The 20,866-nt window shown below is 42.0% G+C and overlaps 1 protein-coding gene across 1 annotated transcript in view; it reads right to left on the bottom strand.

The window, feature by feature from the left end:
- The window catches only part of adgrb2 (adhesion G protein-coupled receptor B2), a 273,447-nt gene that overhangs the window by 124,674 nt on the left and 127,907 nt on the right, over positions 1-20,866 (bottom strand). The window contains exons 3-4 of the mRNA XM_050035088.1: positions 10,516-10,599; positions 8,564-8,752 (exon numbers count right to left, since the gene is read on the bottom strand). Of these exons, the coding sequence (XP_049891045.1) occupies positions 8,564-8,752; positions 10,516-10,599 (273 nt within the window). The remainder of the gene's footprint in view (positions 1-8,563; positions 8,753-10,515; positions 10,600-20,866) is intronic.

Raw genomic sequence — 20,866 nt, forward strand, 5'->3', positions numbered from 1 at the left:
CAATTAGCCTATAAAATCAAGCTTGGAGCTGCTTTGGGACGAAGACATTAAAAGGAGAAAATATTCATTGCAGATGGGGACAAGGGGAAAATCAGATAACCAAATTAAAGAGGAAAAAACATGATAAAGTCTCCTAGGATACTGGGATTAGGATTGTATTACACTACCTATTGGTGGCCAGGTAAATACTCCCCGTTGAGCATAAAGCAATAATAAAATAAATAAATAAATAAATAATAATAAATAATAAATAATAAATAAAGCAACACAGGGCAATTCTATCAAATATTGTGTCTATCTTGACACCAGCAACTACATTAACATAATACAGCACGTCTTTTAGTTCAACTGCTCAAGTTAAAAGAGAGTTTATTGCCCTCGAGGTTGCAGTCGCAGGGGGAGGTGAATAAGTGCATGTTTACAGCAGCACGAACAGAAGAAATAAATAATGAAATAGCAAACTGATCAGTGCTGATCAAACTGCAAAGTGACAGATCTGTGTTGTCACAAAATCAAGTTCATGAACTCCAGAAATTCATCTCTGTGAGAAATAGATGAAAAATATGTGGTTTAAAAAAAAAAAAAAAGAGCAAGGAAAAAGGAAGCACATAGACGTCGTACTCACTCCTGCCTGGGTTTCTGATGCAAATGCAAGAAAGCTCAGATGAGAGGAGATAAAATGGCCATGCTCAGCCTCCTTTATTTAAACATATGCGTATACTACACACACATTTAGCAGAGCACACATTCATAGCACCGCAGAGACTAAGGATATGCGTAATGAGGATGCATGACTTCAATACACGTCTGTAAAATATATGCAATTATTAAATATGTGTAATGATGCATGTATATGAAGATATCAACTTTTAATTTCTTATTCCTAGCTTTTGCAAATGAATAGTCTATAATGGGGCACATGCATTATATTGATCCTAAGCATTACCATCATTAGCAACAATTTCATCGGAGGTCATAGCAAAGCGTGCTGCATTATTCAAAACTTTGTATCAGGGTGTGCGTGTGTGAGTTTGTGTGTTCGCCATCTGCGCATGTCCGCCATGAAATCATGACTACAGCCTTGCATGCACCCTCAATGTCTTGCTTGAATGGTTTCTGGAAGTGTGATGTTGCAGTGTTTGACTACACAGTGACCCAGACATACTGTATTCATAATGCACCATTGTTCTGCTCCATGTTTTAAATGTCACTGAATCTATGGTAAATGAGCAGTAGCTAAATAGAACAGAAGTAGGGGTACTACTTCACTTTGCATGCTTTGGGGCATGAAAGCCTTATACTTCAGCGCATATTTAAAAAAAAAAAAAAGTTAATTTGCCGGACCAATTACTGCCTAGTTTGCTTTGTCAAGAGCCAGACCATTACTTAAAATTGATTATCTGTATCACCTTAATTTAGGAGCTTTACCCGTGAAAAAACGAGGAGGAAAAAAATGTCCATTTTCACTTCATTGGCTTTCTGTCCAAGCTACTTTTCTTTGATGTTCCCTAACTCGTGCAGACACACACACACACACACACACACACACACACACACACACGCATGCACAGAGATGTGCCCAGAGACATATCCACCCACACTCACACTCATAACACACCCATACTTCTAAGTCCTAACTTGTGCACAAACACAAAATAAATGGTAGAAAAGCAGAATAGAAAATTCTGGCAAACCAGAATTAAGTATGCAGACTGCACTCTCCCCACCTCAGGATACTGGAGGAAACTATGAAAGCCTGTGCGTGTTCATTTATGCCTATGTGCCTTGTATATTTGTGATTACGAGCGAATGCGTATTAAACAGAATAGAGGATGTTGGTTAAAAACATTTCATTTGCAGATTTTTTTGGATAAATCAGAAAGTTGGCACGACTCGCCGTCATGCTCTGAACAGCAGGGTTGAAAGGCACAGCTCATGCTTGCATGCATGAACTGCATCTGCGTATGTATGCTCAATTTTCTCTATAAACTCAAAGCGGAGTTGTTTAATTTTAGAGCGTTTGATTTTAGAGCCTGTTGGCAACATTTGTCTTGTCTTTTTAGTATTTGAGGTACAAAATTGTGACATTAGTTACTGGATTGAAAGTTCAATTTACTGCAGTCCTGATTTGTGTGTGTGTGTGCTTGTTTGTCTGCCTCTGTGTTATATATGTTTGCTTATGACTCCCCACTGGACCAGAAGGAAGACAAGGCTTGAATCCAGCAGCAAAGAGACCAACAAATCAAACAAGCATGTAGATCTCAATGCCAAATTAAGCCAAAGTAAAACAAGAAAATTGTTTTGAAAAGTCAACCACATCAAGATCATTAAACTCTTTTATGTCTCTTTGCTTCCACCCCCGTGTTCCCAGCCCCACTTGAATTTGGTGTGATCCCATTCAGGCAATCCCAGGAGTGCCCCTACACCCCTCCAGAACCACGTCAGGAAACATCAGAGGAGTGGGGAAAAAAATGAAATAATAAATGGAACATAACGCAGCAACCAATATCCCATCAAAGGAGCAGCTGAGGATATTAATATCGACACTGAATGGAAAATGAGGCACTTAGACATACAAATCGCGTTGGCAGATTTGCATAAAAACAAGATTAGCATATGCACCAACAGGGAAGGAAGATGTTCCTCTTGCTTCTCTTTTCTTTTTTTATTTTTGAGGAGGGGGGGAATGCGCCAGGAAACACTGGCTGACTCCTAACTCAAATGTGAAAGCATGTGTGCATGAAATGTACACAGCGGCTTATACCTTGTGGAAAACTCACACAGATAAAAAGAACACACTGAATCGCAGTTCAAGTATAATGACACTCATAAATATCACTTAAATAACAATTGACAAAGCCGAACACACACTCAAACCTTATGCCTGCAAAAACACAAACAATGAAAACTACACGCTGACATCAAAAACACACTTGTACATCTTGTGCATGCGGATACAAAGAACCCTTAAATGTACATACAAACACATTTATTAATGTGCAAGTCCACAGAATTACTCAGAATGTGTCATCACACAAGGTTTAGTGTAAAGGGGGATTTATACTCGTGTGGCAGACCCTACGCACGTCGCCTACTCTGTTGAGAGCATTTATACTTGTGCGGTGGTGTGTCTGTGTCACTCTGCAGTTACACCTCTGTGCTGTAAAGTTTAGTTGATTCAAAACACACTTTAAACATGGCTTAATGGAGTCCATTTCAAACACAAGTACACAAATCGGCTCCATTACAACTCACAAGGTTCACCAACAAAACAACTGTCTTATACCAAACACATATAACATGCTAACGTTATTAGCACAAGCCTACGGCATTTTACATTGTATAAATTAGCCTAGCAACGAGCAGAGATTTCCTCTGCTCATATGAAGCCAGGATAAATCACACACTAGACCTAAAACGCTATTTTTGTGGAGGCTTTATTGTCTTCACAATTTATTGTTTCTTATCTGTGAAATGAAAGTAAATAAAAGCTTCATTTCCACTGAGGGAAATGGTTTCAGCTTACAATAACAGAAAGGAGGTCTGCATCGCCGCAACATTACATTTCTGGGGAGGTGCACGTCAGGCTACAGAGGGTAGGGTACGGTGCAGAACCTACACCGTAAGTTGAATGCAGTGGCGCCCCCAGGATAGCCATTGACCCCCCCCTTGTAGAAGGGCAACATTACTGTCTTTAAGAAGCTGTGGCTTTTTCAGCCAGACACAAAAGTAGTTTGATCTTGTAAAACTTAACTTCATATTCAAGCTGTACATTTGTCTTTCTAAGGAAAAGGACAATCAGCCTATTTGATGAACAATGAATCGCATGACATGTAAGATACATAACATTAAAACAGGATCATTGTGGAGCTTAAAATATTAAATATGCTGATATTAGTCTCTGCACATCAGACAATTTGTAATAGTAACTGTAAAATAAGAAACCAAGGGCCGAATTCACAAAGAATGAACTGCGGCCGCTGATAGCACCTTGAATTGCACTTCATTTGCACCCGCAGTTTGCTCCGTCTTAACGTCCTATTCACAAAGGATATTGCACTAATGATATAGGCTACCAGCGCAAACACGCCCACAAAGTTTGGCAGCTGAGTGCAGTTTGCCCCTGATTTGCCCCTGATTGCAATAAGCCACACACACACAGTGGCAGACTTTGTTTGGCAAAGTACTGAATACTGTATTCCCTCATAGTGATGTCTGCTGGTGAGTCAGTCTAACAGTGTCGGATGGGTTGAGGCTGTGGATTTGACCAAGTTTGACCACTTTATCACTATTCCCTCTCACTTGTAGCTGTTTTTTCGTTATCTTTTGAATTTAATATGAATTATGGAACCGTTTTTGTTCACGTTTGTTTCCCCCGTTTCGTAAAATAAATTATTGAAAGTTGCTTTTGAAGTGCGTGACAGAAGTGCGTTTTGAGAACGACCGCAGACTGTCACCTGTTCAACGCATCAGTATCTTCGGATGCCATTAAAGTAATAATGATGATAATAATAATGTCAAAATATTATTTACAGACTGATTTAACAGACGATCACTGCTGCCACGATCACTGGAAAGTCTGGGCGAGAGGCTTCCTCAGAGGAGCGCCCAGTTTGCACCAGCTTTCTAAAGACGTTATTTGCTTCACTCAAACTGCATGTGGCTATTAGTGCTGGTGTTAGTGAATTAGACGTTGTTTATCAATGAGGCTCATTTGCATAGAAATGGGCAATTTTTCCGCCAAATATATGCATAGTACCTCATTTCAATACGTGCAAATAACACCGGAGCACTGAGACGCAATCTGCTTGGCAGTGCAGTTAGTGGAGCATTTCACCCTCTGCGCGTGCTTTGTGAATTAGACGGTATCTGTTTGCTCCATTTTTACCGGTTTAGCGGCCGCAAAAGCCACGCAATCCTTTTGTGAATTCGGCCCCAAGTATTTCAGTGTGCGATTCTTACTCCATATTGACAAAGGTTTCAACTGGCCTATATACTTCAACAGCATAATCGAATTCATGAAGTTCAGTTATGGCTTTTGGTCTTGGTGTGCCACCCTAAGGTTTTCAGAGGCTCCATCTGGCCAAACCTATGAGGAATTTCTGTGGGCGCCACTTTGAATGTATATACATTTTTTTCTCCCTGATGTTTCCACATCATGAGCTTAGCAAAGCAGAATAAGCCTATTCAACCCTATGGATGCTGCCTCCTATAAAAGTTCATCCAATAACTCTTGGACAAGACAGGCCTTGTCCAATGATGGGGCTCTATAAACCTAGCGACTAAAGCTCCATGTCTACACCCCATGCTGTGACACTGACATTTAGACAGTAGTGGCCCCACTTTTGCTTTGACTTATATATCCCCAGAGAAGTTATGGGCCCTGACTTTTCATTTAATAGTCTGTCCTCAAACGCATCACTGTCATTATTAGAGCGGCTGTGTATGGAGGACATTGGTGCCATTTTCCTGTGATGCATTCTCTTAGGTATCACTGGGATCAGAGAGGTTAGCCTAGAGACTACCCCACTGTCTGCCAAGCGGAATAGAGGGCCATGCTTTCTTCCTCTCTGGCAGTCAAGGGACAATGCAGGCTTTTTTTGATATGTTCTTTGGACAGGCCCACGGTCAGTCCCACATTGCTGCCATAGTCACGAAGCCAGGACATCAGCACTCACTCTCTTTGTCATATTGTAGTGCAGGAAGCTGCTGGTGGAGTAGACTGTCTGCTATCATATCTGGCTCAGACCTGATTCCCTTGATTCTACTGAGTAGCCAGCAGGATTGATATTCCAAATAGTCTCTCTTGTTACAGGGGAGCTCCAAAAACATCCATTGGGTCCTTTCTGTCTGAATTGCGATCAAGCTGAACATGTCGACTGTAGCTAGATTTGGCTTTGATCATATTGGTAAGAACACCAGTGATGAGGCTGTCAATCTACCTAGCAAAGGTCCACCTCAGATGCAATTCATTAAGTGACAGGAAGGTTTTGCCTGATTTAAACTCTGACAGGTTCACAGCAGGAAAGATATCCAAGGCAGGATTGTCCATAATTTTCATAGTGTATGTCCACAGGGATATTCCTTTCTCCTGTCCAGCTACAACACTGTGTAAGTGGACAGGCAACACACTATGAACCTTGTAAATACTTCGACCATTTTCATTCTGCTGAAGACTATAATGCCAGAGCCTTGAACTTGAAAGAATACTGCATCAATTTAGCCATAGCAATGTCAATTTAGCATGCTATGGACTGACAATGGACAAAAAAAAAAAAAAAGAGAGAGAGCCAGGGATATTATCTTTTTTATTCCATCTATTCTTCGTCTTCTTCAAAACCTACACCATAATATCTGCAACCGTTTCGTTTGAGATTTGGGTGTATTATACTTGTAGTGGATAATGTAGTTTTGAGTTGCTAGAGGTTTCACCACCCCTGTACATATATATATATATATGTATTCTCCGCTTTCGTCTATCTAGAAATCAAGAGCCTGATTTCTCAGTAGCCTGATTTGCCCCAGTACCCCAACACCTGACGCAGACCTTGTTGACCCGGGCGGAGTCTGAGCCAGTATGACTGTTGTTGTTTATGCGGTCTAGCAGCATTCAGAACCTTGCCTAAGGGTTCAGACTGGAAATGTGTAACCTGCCCTGGCTAGTCTTCGAAATTCGGTCTCCCGCAAGTCAGTAGCCTTGACCACTGAGCTATCCAGCTACTGAGCACTTGGGGCTGTGACCCCCAAACTGGGAGAGTAGCTCCAGCAGATTCAAGGTATAACATCTGAGGTCTCTATCCAGAAGAGTGCAATCCTAGGAACAACTAAGATACTGCGCAGAACCCTCAAACTCTCAGGCCTCTGGTAGAGGACCCAAGCTTGAGGAAGACACACCAAAACACCGAAACTTGGAGTTAGCATCATCATTTGAGTAATTTAAACACACTTTCATGTGTAAAGTTGGTGGAGTTCCCCTTTAAAAGGTTTTGACTAAGAAGCCTCCTCACACTCCCACACTTCCTCAAGTATGGTAATAAAGCTGAAAAACAACTTTGCTACCTTAGCTGGTCTACAGGCTAAAGACTGCTAATATAGCAGGAGGGGCTAGGGTGTTGGCTACACCACTTCATCATTCATCAACTGTGGTTTTACCAAAGAATACTGAATTTTTGTCATCCTCTGGTTGGGGAGTGAGCACAAGTAGTGGATTAGGGGAGGGACGGAAGCCAGGCGGGAGGGAGCCGGTGCTTTACAGGATTTCACTTCAATTGCAATCAGGGCAATCAATCAAACCAGAGCAGGACAGGCAGTACTTCACAATTTCATCTTGTAAAGACCTACACCGGCAATCAAACCAGAGCACAGCGCGCAATATTCAGGATGAGCAGTACACAAGTTCCCTCAGTGAACTGATCGGGCTTGATTGTGTTGTGTGTTGCTGGGGGAAAAAATGGATGAGGTGCTCTTCATTCTGCTCCTGCCTTTTTGCAGCAAGCAGATAGGGTTGAATACACTCGCCCTGATTGGCAGAGCGTGTATGCATATGAAAATTGTATTTGATTGGTTAAATATATCTGGGAGCTGCCATTGCATCTAAAATGAAAAGCTATAATTCCTCTGAAATCACCGCAAAAGCTGCAGCAGCTCTAGTTTGCATGTTTTCTATGCTTATCACTGTAAAACACAGGTTTCATTACAATTTCCTTCGTTGTATATCTTAGTCTTCATTGTAAATTAAAGTATCATTAGAAGATTGTCTGCTAATTATGCTCTGTTCGATGACTGTTTTCATTTTCATTACAACACTGTCTGCACAGACATAAGAAGACACTGATATAGATAGTAGATACAGACAAGACAAGGGAAATGAGAACAATGCTGAGAGGAAAGTGAAAGCAGAGCTAAAGATAGAGAATCCAGGAAGTATGAACTTCTGAGCTGTGGCAAGTCTAATAGACTTGCTGACATCGAGCTTAGGTGTCACGTCAGTCTCCTCCTCTCGCTCTCTCTCGCTGCTGGTCAGTAGTGTGAATTGAAATGATAAAGTGACATTCTCATTTTGTAGGTTTCTTTTCTGCTCCACCATGGTTAGATTATGTTTCAGCTGAGCAGATCCCACATGATGTGTGTGACTGTGTGATTGTGTGTGTGTGTGCATACCGCCTACCTTCTTCAAAAGTGACAGAGTTTCACACTGTCATTATTTTCTTTGGTTTCACAGCTTTCTTAACACATTGTGAACAGATAAGTAAATGCTGCATGGGTGAGTGAGGTGCGAGGCAGAGAGCTTATGGTTGAAAGCTGCATTTCGTCAAAGCACATTTACAGAACAAATCACAAAAGCCAGGCCTGCAACGCAAACTGCAAACAAGGTATTTGGTCATAATTTCTGCAGCACTGCTAAACCTTGTTCATGTATGTTCTCGACCTTTTAATCCATACTTGTGCTCAGAAGAGCCTGAGGCATATCCCAGCATGCATCCAAGAAACTGCACAGATAAAGATTCACCTCTCATCGTTGTTTCTGTGACAAGACAGTACTACCACGACTCAGTAAACATACCTGAGCCTATGATCCCAGGTTCGCCTGGACAGGAAGCGGTGTTGTTGCACATGCGTGTTTCCCGCAGGGCTCCGCTGCACAGAGTCCCATAGGGAGAGGAAACACACGATCTCGTCCTCACTTGCCAGCCCTGCCCACATGTGAGAGAACACACACTCCACTGTGACCACTCCTCCGCCGCAGGGTCACCTGAAAAGCAAGACAGAGATGGACAGAGAGAGGGTAATTCTCAGTGACTCCAGTTTCATGATGCTTATGTTTCGATAAGGCAGACAACGCAAAAGGTCAAGAGGAAGGATGGTATTAGTTGGAGTGATCACAGCTTTTTGGCTTGGAGCTAATAAACTGCAAGCTTTAAAACATTCTCATAAACAATGGGTGATGTGACGCAACACGTTTCTCTTCATGCTCAGGTCCATGTGGCTTTTGTATCGTAATCATAAAGATACTCTGTTGATGCAGCTGCAATAAATAACCTGTATTGATGTATCATAGGAGTCATACAGTAAAAGCCACAACAAAGACGTCAGAGTTACAGGGAACCGTTAGTGGATATGATGGTAATTCATCGGTACATTTTCACTTCCAATTTCCCCACAACCGAACGCATTAACACATGTTTGCTTTATTGATTCCTCTCTCTGCTCCTTATTTACTGAAATAAAATGAAAATTCCCTCAGATGACTGTGACAATATTACTACAATAAAAACACAAAACACAATAACTAAATCGTAATCCATACAATTGTCAGGAGAAAAGCCTGGGAGTATCCGACAGATGATGATAGGGCTTTGTGGTTACAATAACCAAAGAGACTTTCTGTAGATATAGGGACACTCTTTTTTTCTCCCCCATGGGCGGAAGGTAAGAGAGCCCAAGATCATCATTTGCAGGATATAAGAGAGCTTGTCGTATATTGTTCTATGGTGGAGTTTAATGGTGTGTCATTATGACATGGCAAGGCTTGTGATGCTACATCAATATCTAAGCCCCTTAATGTGAATAAACCTTGATTGAATATTCATAAGGATGATGATCATGTTAGGAATTCAGCGATATCAAAACTCACAGGTAATGGTAACACACATGATCTCAACGCTTAAGGGGCTTAAAGACAAAGACAAAGGATGCCTACAGATGTTAATACAGTGGCATAGATTGGGTGTTCACACATCGTTTCGTGTGATTTTGTGTTTTCCAGGCAGCTGTAGAGAGAGTCCCATTGTTTCCCTCGGAGTTACGCCCTTGAAAGCGAAAAACCAAGTGTTAAGTCATCTCGCTTCTCTCTTTCTAAATTGTTTATGAGCGCCGTGTCCTTTGATGGAGGCATCATCACATGGCAAAGAAGGAAATCAAATTAATTGCATGTCCGTTAATCGCATTACATCTTCATTAACATGCCGTGAGTCAGGGCTTACGCTCATCACACATGCCGGGAGGAATGGAAGAATGGGGAGAAGCGAGGAGGGAGGGTGGGCAGAGGAGAAAGGACAAGACAGAGCCAGGGGTTTCCCTCGCGGTAGGGACTCCCTCCTCCACACAGAGGTGGCTGTGAATACGTGCCAGTGTGTATGTGCACAAATTAGTATATGACCTATTCTTGTGTGGCTTAAGCAGCCAACATGTAATGTCATGTATGTGTAAGGCAGATTCCTCTGCATGTATGTGACATCTTTTATATGTTTAATGTATCATGTAATGAATAATTCTATTTTTTCATCCCAATCCTATTATTTATGCAAGACTTGAAAGTCAAACACGCTCATAAGTTCACACATTCACATATTCTCACATGTGGATGAATGAACTATTGTAGCTGCCCTTGAGTACAGCCATGCTCCAGGAGGTGAATGTATAATAATTATTTATAACTCTGTAGTTACACGTACAGCCTGTAAAGGTCAAGTTGGCTACTTTTGTTCCAGGCTGTGAACACATCAAACTACTCACCAGTTTGTGCCTGAAACACACCTGGCTGGTCGGCTGATCGAGGTCTCTGGGTCTTCACCTTCAGATCATCATCGTCATATGGATCTGAAACAGACAAAGAGATTTCACTTTGATTTCTCATTTTCCCCCTTCAATATGTGCAATCCAATGAAAGGCTGACTGTGTAAGATTATAAAAACTGGAATGCAGACACCTAATTTTGTTTACTCTGTGCTTTTGTGCCATGACATACAGAGAGTTGGTTTTAAAACTGGACTATTAAGTGCACACCAGCATCCATATCCACTTTGTACATTCAGAGGATTAAAAAAAAAGTACATCTTTTAGTACATCCAAAACACGACTCTGGCAAAATAAAACTACAAACGCCTACATTTCCTTGGCTTGCTCCTTGTAGCAGAATATTTAAAGAACACGCTGATACATTTCAGCACACATCGTGCAGATACAGATAACAGAATGTCAAGTCTGCAGTATAATCTCAGAAAATAAGGAGGAAGTCTATTCTGACTGTCTCATTAGCTTAGAGGCAAAACGCGAAATGTCAATAAAAATATACATATTGAAATGCAATGGGAAGTAAGTAAGCAAAGTAAGCAGCCTATAAAAAAGTTTTGGCTGGGTTATGAAACATAAATAAAACATGCAGCTGTGCTGGAGAAAAGCCTGGAACTTGTATACGTCCTATCAGTGATAAGAATTTGAGGAAACAGAACGATTGCCTGGAGAAAAAGTATGGAGAAAGTGAAATCATGCAACATATCTAAGTCGCTTTTATCTCAATTGGTACAAACATACGGAGGCATGAGCGCAGTCTGTTCTGATCTGTGCAAATGGATTTGTAGGCTTAGTTTCAGCAACACAAGACTTAATCAACTCCCTCGGCAGGGGAAACAATCTTTGATTTAGCAGATCTTTTTTCACTTGGGTACTTCTTGCCCCATGGGATTTTTTGCAGTGGTTGCATCTCTGCCAAGAAACTGAGACATACGGCGTATCCAAGGTGCATTATCCACATGGAATGGGATTGTGTGTTTGTATTAGATTACAGAGTGCAAAAGTGATTGGCACTGAAATTTCCTCGCATTCACTTCTGTCAAGTAGCGGACCTGAGGAGGAACGCAAACATGTGCACGCACAGCACATCCTCCCCTGCGTCCCAGTGAACACATACACACAACAAAAGCATAGGAGTTGTGCTGAGTTTCTGTCATGATTGCTCAAACGCCCATTTGGCCTTTTATAGGGGAAGAAAAACTACATTTTGTTTTTTTAAACCCTCCAGCTCGCACTTTCATTCACAGCACCGCCTAACTCTGCCATTCCCTTGTTACAAGCGTTGTTCTCAGCAGCAACACTTATACTTAAAGGCCAAAGAAAAATATTTTACCACAGGAACAATGTAATAATTTTGTTTGTGTGCTATCTAGATAACATCTGCAGCTGGCTACAGCCCTGGGTAAACAACATTTCTGTTGTGTGCATGTGTGTGGGTTGCTAGCTTCACTTTGTTTCGAGATGAACTGAAATTAGCAAATGGTGCAACAGCACTCCGAAAGTATTTTGGAAGGCAATAAAGCGAGCTCAATTTTGCCTCATTGCCTTCAAAAAATTACAATATTGTTGCATTTAAAGTGACTATTAAATGGAGAGTAGAGATGCACATGCTAACAGCTCTGGGATTTACAAGTTTTTATTAAGCATACTCAGGTCAGTGCACAGCACAAACGCCCACTTGCTTGGCTGTAGATTTTACAGTAATATCTTACACCAGGAACATTAAACCTTGTGCCAGGATACATTGCTCCTACATATTTGTAGCTTGCATTTCCACAGTCCCTGGGCTGATGCTACACTCATCTTTACTATCATCTCCACCATGATAACACTACTCATCCTCTGAGCCCATCAATATTCACACGGCAGAAAATGTTAGAAACAAAACTTGTGTTTGGCTTATGCAAAAAATGAACTTTTCACCTGCCTCGCTGCTTTTCCTCTAATCTTTTCCCTCTAATTGACCTAACTGGTAGGTTAAGACTATTGTTGATTGCTAAACTCTCCCCCAAACAGCAATTATCAAATCACTGCTTAGCAACTGTAACTAGGCACAGAGGGCATGTCGGGCTTTGAAATGTCTCCACATGCTGAAGCTGTGTGCATGGGGCTATAGTGAGAGCGGAACTTGGCATCTCAAATGTTTGGAGGGTGTTGTTGCTTCAGTCTGCACATAAACAGCAGATTATGGCATGCCCAGCGAACTGGGTTAACCCATAGTAGGACATGAAACTTTCATATTCTAGCATTATCACCTACAGTATGTATCCACCATAACGAACGCTAGCTTGCCACAGTGGAAACTGTCAACATTTTAGTCAACAAATGCCATGGTTGTGGACTCAGGTAAGAAGCATTTGTTAATGTCTGTGTAGAAATGAAGACCAGTTGCTTAAAGTGGTACATTTGGCTACTACCTTTGTGAAATACATATATATATATATATATATCTATATAAAGAGAGAGAGAGAGAGAGAGAGAGAGAGAGAGAGAGAGAGAGAGATATAGTCTGTCTGGTGCCAACATTTTCCTAAGCCCTGTCCTTTCTTAATTACTGTTGCTATGCCCATCTAGCTGGTGCCATCCCATTGTTCCTCATTAGTCCAAAATATGTCCCATTAGACTAAAATCCCATAGCTGTGACAGCCAGTTATCCAATAAACAGGTTCTCCAAAAATACATACTCCCTGCTGTTAGTCAACCCGATGGCCAGGAAAGAATGTTTGCAATATAGGCCTATGTTTCTTTAAACCATGGATACATGGTTACATCAACAACAATGTGGTGAATGTGTGGTTAGGTCTAAGCACTAAAAGTCACTGGGAAAGCAGAGACAAGTCTGTGACAAACCCCCTAGTTTGGTGGCTCACACCGCTGGGAAACACCAGGAAGGGTTGGTAAAACGCCCAGGATCAGTGGCTCAAATGCCTCTGGGTAACTAACTGCAGGATGTGTGTATTTTCAGAGAAACAGGGCTCCAGAGCAATGGGCATTTATTTTTGGTATAACGGGCTGTCAGAGAAATGGGTTTCTAGTCCTATGGGACATTTTTTGGACTAATGAGGAACAATGGGATAGCACCAGCTAGATGAGCGCAGCAACAGTAATTAAGAAAGGACAGGGCCTAGGAAAATGTCAATTCCAAATTCTCCTCATCCTTGGGAAATTCCTCCTGCTGTTAATGTCTGCTAACAGGTGCCATAAAGCTCGCAATACAGCCCATGTTCTTAGCAAAACATGTGCTACTAATACCACCCTGCTGATCCACTGAGGTGAGTTTGGTAAGTCTAAGGTCTGACTGCCTCCTGAAAGGATTCGTGACTCATGTCAGTGGGAAATCAATGACACACAAGATACCACAAACTTCTACAAGATAATACAAAGTTTCTGAATTCCACTTTTAAACATTTCAGAAAATGTATTGATTTATTTTGAAGAGCGACAGAGGTAGTGCCGGTCCCGATCTGGGAGTTTCTGAGTCATTTTCTGGCAGAATCGGGCACAAATTAAGCCCTGTGTGTGGGTGTATATTCTGCACTCCTGTGCTTCTGAGACACAGAGGTCAGCGAAGCAGGATAGAGGAGTAATGTCTCACATAAAATGACCAGTGAGAACTACTTTTCTCTCTATCTCTTTATTTCTCTCTCCTCCTCTGTCTCTGTTTGTCCCTCTCGCTCTCTCTGCTAGGTCTGCAGGACAGACGATTGTGATGGACACCGTTGCGGAGTCCGGCTCAATCGAAACTAAAGATCAATATGAGTAAACCCCGTGAGAGTACTGACCTTTACAAACCCCACTATATTGTTTAATGTTCTGCACCACACTTTAATGGACACATCATCGCACACTTCATCAAACCTTTTTGCCCTCTCTCATCCCTACTTTTTTCCACCCATTTCTGCCGTTCCTTCATCTCCAGGGGAATCTATTTTCCATCTATAGCTGGCGGTATCACTTCCAATCGTGAGCAGGGTCGATAATCCTGTGATTGGTCGGGAGCAGAGGTGGAGATTTGATATTTTACTTGTAGCGGCGCAGATGCTTTTGTGTCATCTGACAGATGCGTCAGTGAAGTGAAAAGTGTTTTAGAATCTTGCCCTGACAAATGAAGAGATCTCCTGTGCTATTGTTGGAGCACAGTGCATGAAAAATATAAAATGATGGGTCATCATCAATATATTAAGTAGATTGAGAATCTACAAAAGTCAGGGTCTACTTGAAGCAACTTCTCTGAACTTGCCTTTTCTTAGTTTAACAAGAACATTTGATGTTGAAAGAACAGAAATAAAACTAGAGTGCAAAACCCTGCTTTTGACAACCTATTCCAGCTGTCTCTTCTGCTCTAGTGGAATAAGATAAGGTAAGTAATCATGTGATTGGCCAGGTGCAAGGCTTGAACGCTGATACTTTACATATGAGTATACAATAATGAGTTAGTAACCACTGACTTTCATAGCACGAGGCCTATTCAGCACTAAAAGCACAGCTAATTGTTCACTAAAAAATATCAGTGAAGCCGCTCATGAAAGTGCACATGAAGTGATAATCTGTGACATTTTCTTTTTTAAAAAGTGTCTTATCCTGTTCCCTGGTGCGAAATGACATTAAACAAGCACAAGTTACTGACTGATCAAATGAAAAATGTCAGTAAAAAGCCATAACAATGCTGGTCCCACTGTTCAACTGGCTCAGTGTTTCCCACAGAGAGACGGGGACAAAAGCTGTCTTTGATCATGAAGCCCAATGTTACTGCATAATTCTCTGGTTTATCAGAAACGTGTATGAACTACATTGCAGACTGACAGTCTCGACTAAAAGTGTGACAAGATGGCTGACTCACATACTATAAACAGGTCAACTTTGGGCTGAATAAATATCGGCAGGTCTGTGTAATATACGTGTGGTCTATGAAATGTCGCCATCATCACTGCAGTGCATTAATATAAAACTATGATCATGTGGTCACATCTCTCGCTATGTCCAGGTGTTGTCTCACTCCCTCTTCCTCTCCTTGCAGTTCTGGTACTCATAGAACTTAAGTTACATTCAGTAACTACTGTTACTAACCACATACTGCAGTGGAAATACTGGGCGTATTGCAACTTCATCGTATTGGATTGTGCTGTTTATCACAACTTGTGTAATATCAGCTCGCTTAAATTTCACACACAGCTGTTCATTCTTTGGAGCTGCGTCAGGCTGAGTTCCTCTTTGCCGCATAAATGTGTGGTACAGCAGTCTTTAGTGTTGATAAGCTACTGCTTGTGACGTGTACCGAATCAGATACAGAGTGGTGACAACAGACAGAAAGGTCGATACATCAGAGCCAACGTAGCACATTTTTCGATTGAAATATATTATCTGCTATCAGATTTTAAATAATAGAAAATCAATATGTGGGGGGGAATGTTCGCAGGCCACCACAAATAATACAATGTATGGGAAAAAACGTGGTTAATTTTGGGTAAGTGCAGCGCTGCAACAGCAAAACAGTCCCCAAAATGAGTTTGCTGGTTATTTGAGGAAACCACTTGATTTGTTTGCTTCATTGGAACCCAACTGCTAAGAACAAAGCAATGGTTCTCCAACAGTTCTCATCCAAGTTTTTGTTTTGTTTTCTCCTCTCTCTCCTCCAAACAAACAAACAGTTGATAAAGAAGCATGTAGAAGGACAGAGTGAGTCCTATTCACAGCCCACTGAGCGCTATCGCTCAGCAGGCAGAGGCTTTTGTCAGCCTCCTCAACTCAATGCAAAGAGCGGTGGGGCGCTGGCAATGAACACACACAAGTGTGAGGACATGAACGCAGCATTTTGAACATCTAAATACACACATTAGCAGTGTCACCAAAGCTCAAATATACCTTGATGTGGCACAGACAAACACTGAGACACACACACATACACACACCTACACAATGGGGAGTAAATATGGCTGATAAATAAACGTCATGCAGTAAAGCGGTTTTGAGCTCGTACAAAGCAGCAGGCTGGGGAAGGGGATTGGGGCAGAGCCAGTAAGAGCCACAGGCTCCTTTGTCAGACTGAGCCGGGATTTAAGCCTGCTGGGAAGCCTGTATGTATGTGTGTGTGTGTGTGTGTGTGTGTGTGTATGTGTGTGTATGTGTGTGTGGCAGGAGAGCGCATATGGTAATATGGTAAACAGCTGTGTTAAGTGCACGGCATGCTCAAAAACAGTGGCACGTAAATGTTCAGCGTTGACTACTGTCAGCTCTTTCAGTGCAGTGTATATGATTGAATGCACACTCCTCTAAACACACGCACAATCTCACACACACGCACACTCACAAACACACACACACAGAGCTATTTCTCCGCCGTATATCAAATCTGAGCTTATAGCTCTCTGGCGCTGTCCATTTACTCCGGGGTCCATCTGGGAGAGCCCAAACTGATAGAAGCGCACCATAATGGACTTTTTATAAGCTACTGGACAGACAGACCCACTCCATCTCTCTCTCTCGCACTCCTCTCTCACCTCTTTCTCACTCAGCAGCAGATATGAAGAGAGAAGTTGAATCAGGTTGGTGCAGGACAGCGTTCGCCTGACTAGCAGGGCCTCAAGGTCATTTGTGCGCCTTCAAAATGGATTCAAAATCTAGTTTTCTCAGCCCCACAGGCTGACTGGTTTCTTTCACACCTACACACACACATACATAGCCACATATATACACACAGATCAACACAAGCCCTGGTATACTACCAAACTGCCAAACTGACTTTGTTTCATTTCACTTTCATTCTCAATCCCAAATTGCCCTTTTTCCCCGTTTTCTTTCTCTTATTAGATATTTTTCAAATCTTCCAACTCCCACACCGCACAGTCATTCAGTCTATCGCTCTGCCCTCCGCCCCCTCACCCTCTGTCTTCCACTTCAGCCTTTCTTTCCCTCACTTCCATAACAAGATGAGAATTTCAATGGATTTACAGTCCAGCGGACTCCAAGCAAAACTACACACTACAATCAAAGAGCAATCAATGCAGGGGTGGCCAGAACAATTCATTCAAAGCATGGCAAGCAAGATTGCTGCGCTGCATCGGCCTGATCAATTACAGACAATTACACCCATGGTTTAGCATGTTTGTGCAGGAACCTCTGTATAGTGTGTTTGCTATAAGCCAGTGTAGCAGTGTTTACAACACAGCCAGAAGCACGTTAAATGAATCGATGTGTGATTAGCTTGAGGCACTGGTGAACTTGTTGCAAAGTCAGTGCTGATGCACTTAATATCTCTACCTTAGTCTGACACACATTGTTCAAAGATACCACAGTTTCCTGGGTGACAACCTTGTGACTTTATCTAAACATCTTACTGTCTGTCAGTCTGGCTGGGAAATGTCTTTAGCATTTAATTACACAATGAAACTTCAGCAGATAAAAGCAGCACCAATCCCAATCAATAAAATCAAGAGTCAACAGACATGCTATTGTCTTTGTGAGGCTGTACTTAGGCACAATGGGGCTTTGAGCTAAATGCTAACATGCTAACATGATCACACTGACAATGCTGACATACTGACTTTAAGCAAGAACAATGTTTACCATGTTCAACATCTTAGTTCAGTATGTTAGCATGCCAGCGTTTGTTAATCAGCACCAAACATAAGTACAGCTGAGGCTGATGGAGATGTCGATTCCAATCTCAATTTTCAGGTGTTTGGTCATAATTTGGGCTGGACGGAAAAGGGATCACAGAAGTGATTATAATTCAACATGAGGAATCAATAATGTCCATATCAAATTACACAACAATCCATCCAATCATTGGCAAGACATTTAATTCAAAATCACAACTGTGAACCTCATGGTGGTGCTAGAGGAAAGGCAAGGGATTAATTAAAGAAAATAAATTAAAAATGTAAAATAATGTGAAATACAGGACGCCTTTCCTTTTAGTCCAGCAACTCCATTAACTCGGTGAGCTTTAGCACTGTGTTTTAAAGTGCTATCCATTTATAGGTGGTGGAATTTTAGTGTTGTATGATGTAAATGTCTTGCTTTTTATTTTATTTTCTGTTGGCCCTGCTGACAGACAGTCAGATGATTGCATTAACAAGTGGAAACACAGTCTACTGTAGTGCCCACTACCTACCCTTCGGTCTCTTAGCTAACTTTAGCATTGGTTGCTCTACACTGTGCACCACCCGGCTGGGTTGGGTGGGAGCTGGCCAGCGGCAGTGCTTGTTTGGGTGATAACCCCTGGTAACACCTACCTGCCACCACCATGTTTGCTACAGAAACATGGTACAACTCTTTGGACACAAAGCCATCTTCCCATCTTTAGACTCAGGGAAACAGAGATCTGTGTGGGTACATGAGACCCTAAAAAAGAGGGTGGATCATGGGGAGTACCACCAGTTGGTCCTGGAGCTTCTCCTCGATGAGGGCTGTTTCGAGGCACATTTTAGGATGACTCGGGGGGAGTTTGACAACCTGCTGTCTATCGTCTGGCCGTATAGCTCTGGGTATCCAGCAACCACTACAACCAGTTTCTCCTCCATTGTTTACCAACTGTAAACTTGTTGTCATGACCACCACAGAAGGCCCGCCTCTCAAATCATCCAATTGGACAATGGGAAAAAAGATGACAAAAAAAGAGATGACCTGGGGCATTGTTCTGCTTTGAGTTGAAGTTTTTCAGCTGGAGGAGTTCAGATTGCAAAAATGCCAGGTGCCTAGAGTGCAGAAATGCCAGGTGCGTTGCAATGCAAAAACGCTGGCAAAAAGCTTCATTCTCATTAAAAACAATTACAAAAAGATGCCTCAAGCTGCTAAAACGCTTTCTGTGTGATCAGAGCCTTAACCTATAGACCAACATACGTAACTGGTCAAAAAAATTCTTAGCAGTTATCCAATCAACTGTTAATAGTCGACATCCCTAGTCAGGGGATCACCAAAGTCCTAGGGATACATCCTTTAGACATCATGATAACCGCTCCACATTAAATGGGGACTGTACAAAATTCTGGGAAATCTATCCTATAATTGTTTAGATGTTTCACTCTGGACCAAAGTGGTGGACTGGCCAACAGACCAAACAACTGATGTACCAACTGACATTGCCATCCCTAGAGACATGCTGCGAGCATGGCTAAAAACAAGCAAATATATCAAAGGTTCAGAGGTGGTGTTTTTCACTGTAATTTCCATTTTTAGAGGGAGTATAAAAATAGTGATGATATTTAACTTGCTTCTTTGTGAGTTATCAGTGGTTTCTGAAATGTTCATTCAGCCCAAGGTTGGAATTTTATCACCCAAAGAGAAGCTTCCAGTCTTTAACACAAATTTAAGACAAAGGAGCTAAGATGAACTCCGACAGTACAGCCTACACTCTTTGTCACATGTCATCGCCCTCTCCCTGCTTTCATCTTGTTCCTGCCTTTCTCCTCCTGATACAGATCTATCACCTTATGATATCTACTAAACCCAACTTGGCATTTTACCGTGAGACTCTTTGCATGACAACAGTGATATGTATGCACATGACACAGCCACACGTACAGATCGATTACTGCTCACATTTGCCTCTGCAGTGGTATGCTGTTGCCATAGCAACACCGTCATGCTGACGCCGTAAAGGAACGGAAGGGGATGCGGGTGGGGGGCCTTGCAGAGGGACGGAGGGAGGGAGGTGGATTATAGATCAGTGTCCACACTTAGTCGCCGGCCCTGCGTCTCACGGAGAGGTGAACAGAGTCGGCAGACGGTTGCACCCGACTGTGGTGAAGGGCAGCTGCTGTGCTGCTGCTATGATTCTAGCTTTACTTTCTTTTTCTTCCTCCCCTTCTTTTGTCTTTGCTCATTTGTTCTGTGGCTTTCATTGTTTCTTTTTAGCTTTGTTCATTTGTGTTATTCTTGTTTTGCAGATATTTCTTAATCATTTTTTGCCGAAGTCTTAATTCTTCTATTTGTTTTTTTAAGATTACGTTTCTTTTATTCGTATTGTTTTGTCTTTCTTTGCCTTACAACAGTTCTAATGTTGATTAAAGCATTGTATGGATATATACCTACAACGGAAAATTAGCCACATCTGCCTACACGCTAAATGCATTCGTGCAAATGTTCTTCCATAAACACACACACACACATACACACACAAACTGCATTTGCATGGGCACTTAGCTAGCAGGCCAAAGCAATCCAGAGCAGCCCAGAGCGCACTCTGGCAGGTGTTTTTCCATAAAGCACAAGAGAGTGTCACGAGAAGAGTGTAGTAGCCAGACTTTGGTTCTCCACTTGGTAGAGGGGGCAGAAGAAATGATACTCGGGCGCT

The sequence above is a fragment of the Epinephelus moara genome, chromosome 22, assembly GCF_006386435.1.
Source record: "Epinephelus moara isolate mb chromosome 22, YSFRI_EMoa_1.0, whole genome shotgun sequence".
Lineage (NCBI taxonomy): Eukaryota > Metazoa > Chordata > Actinopteri > Perciformes > Serranidae > Epinephelus > Epinephelus moara.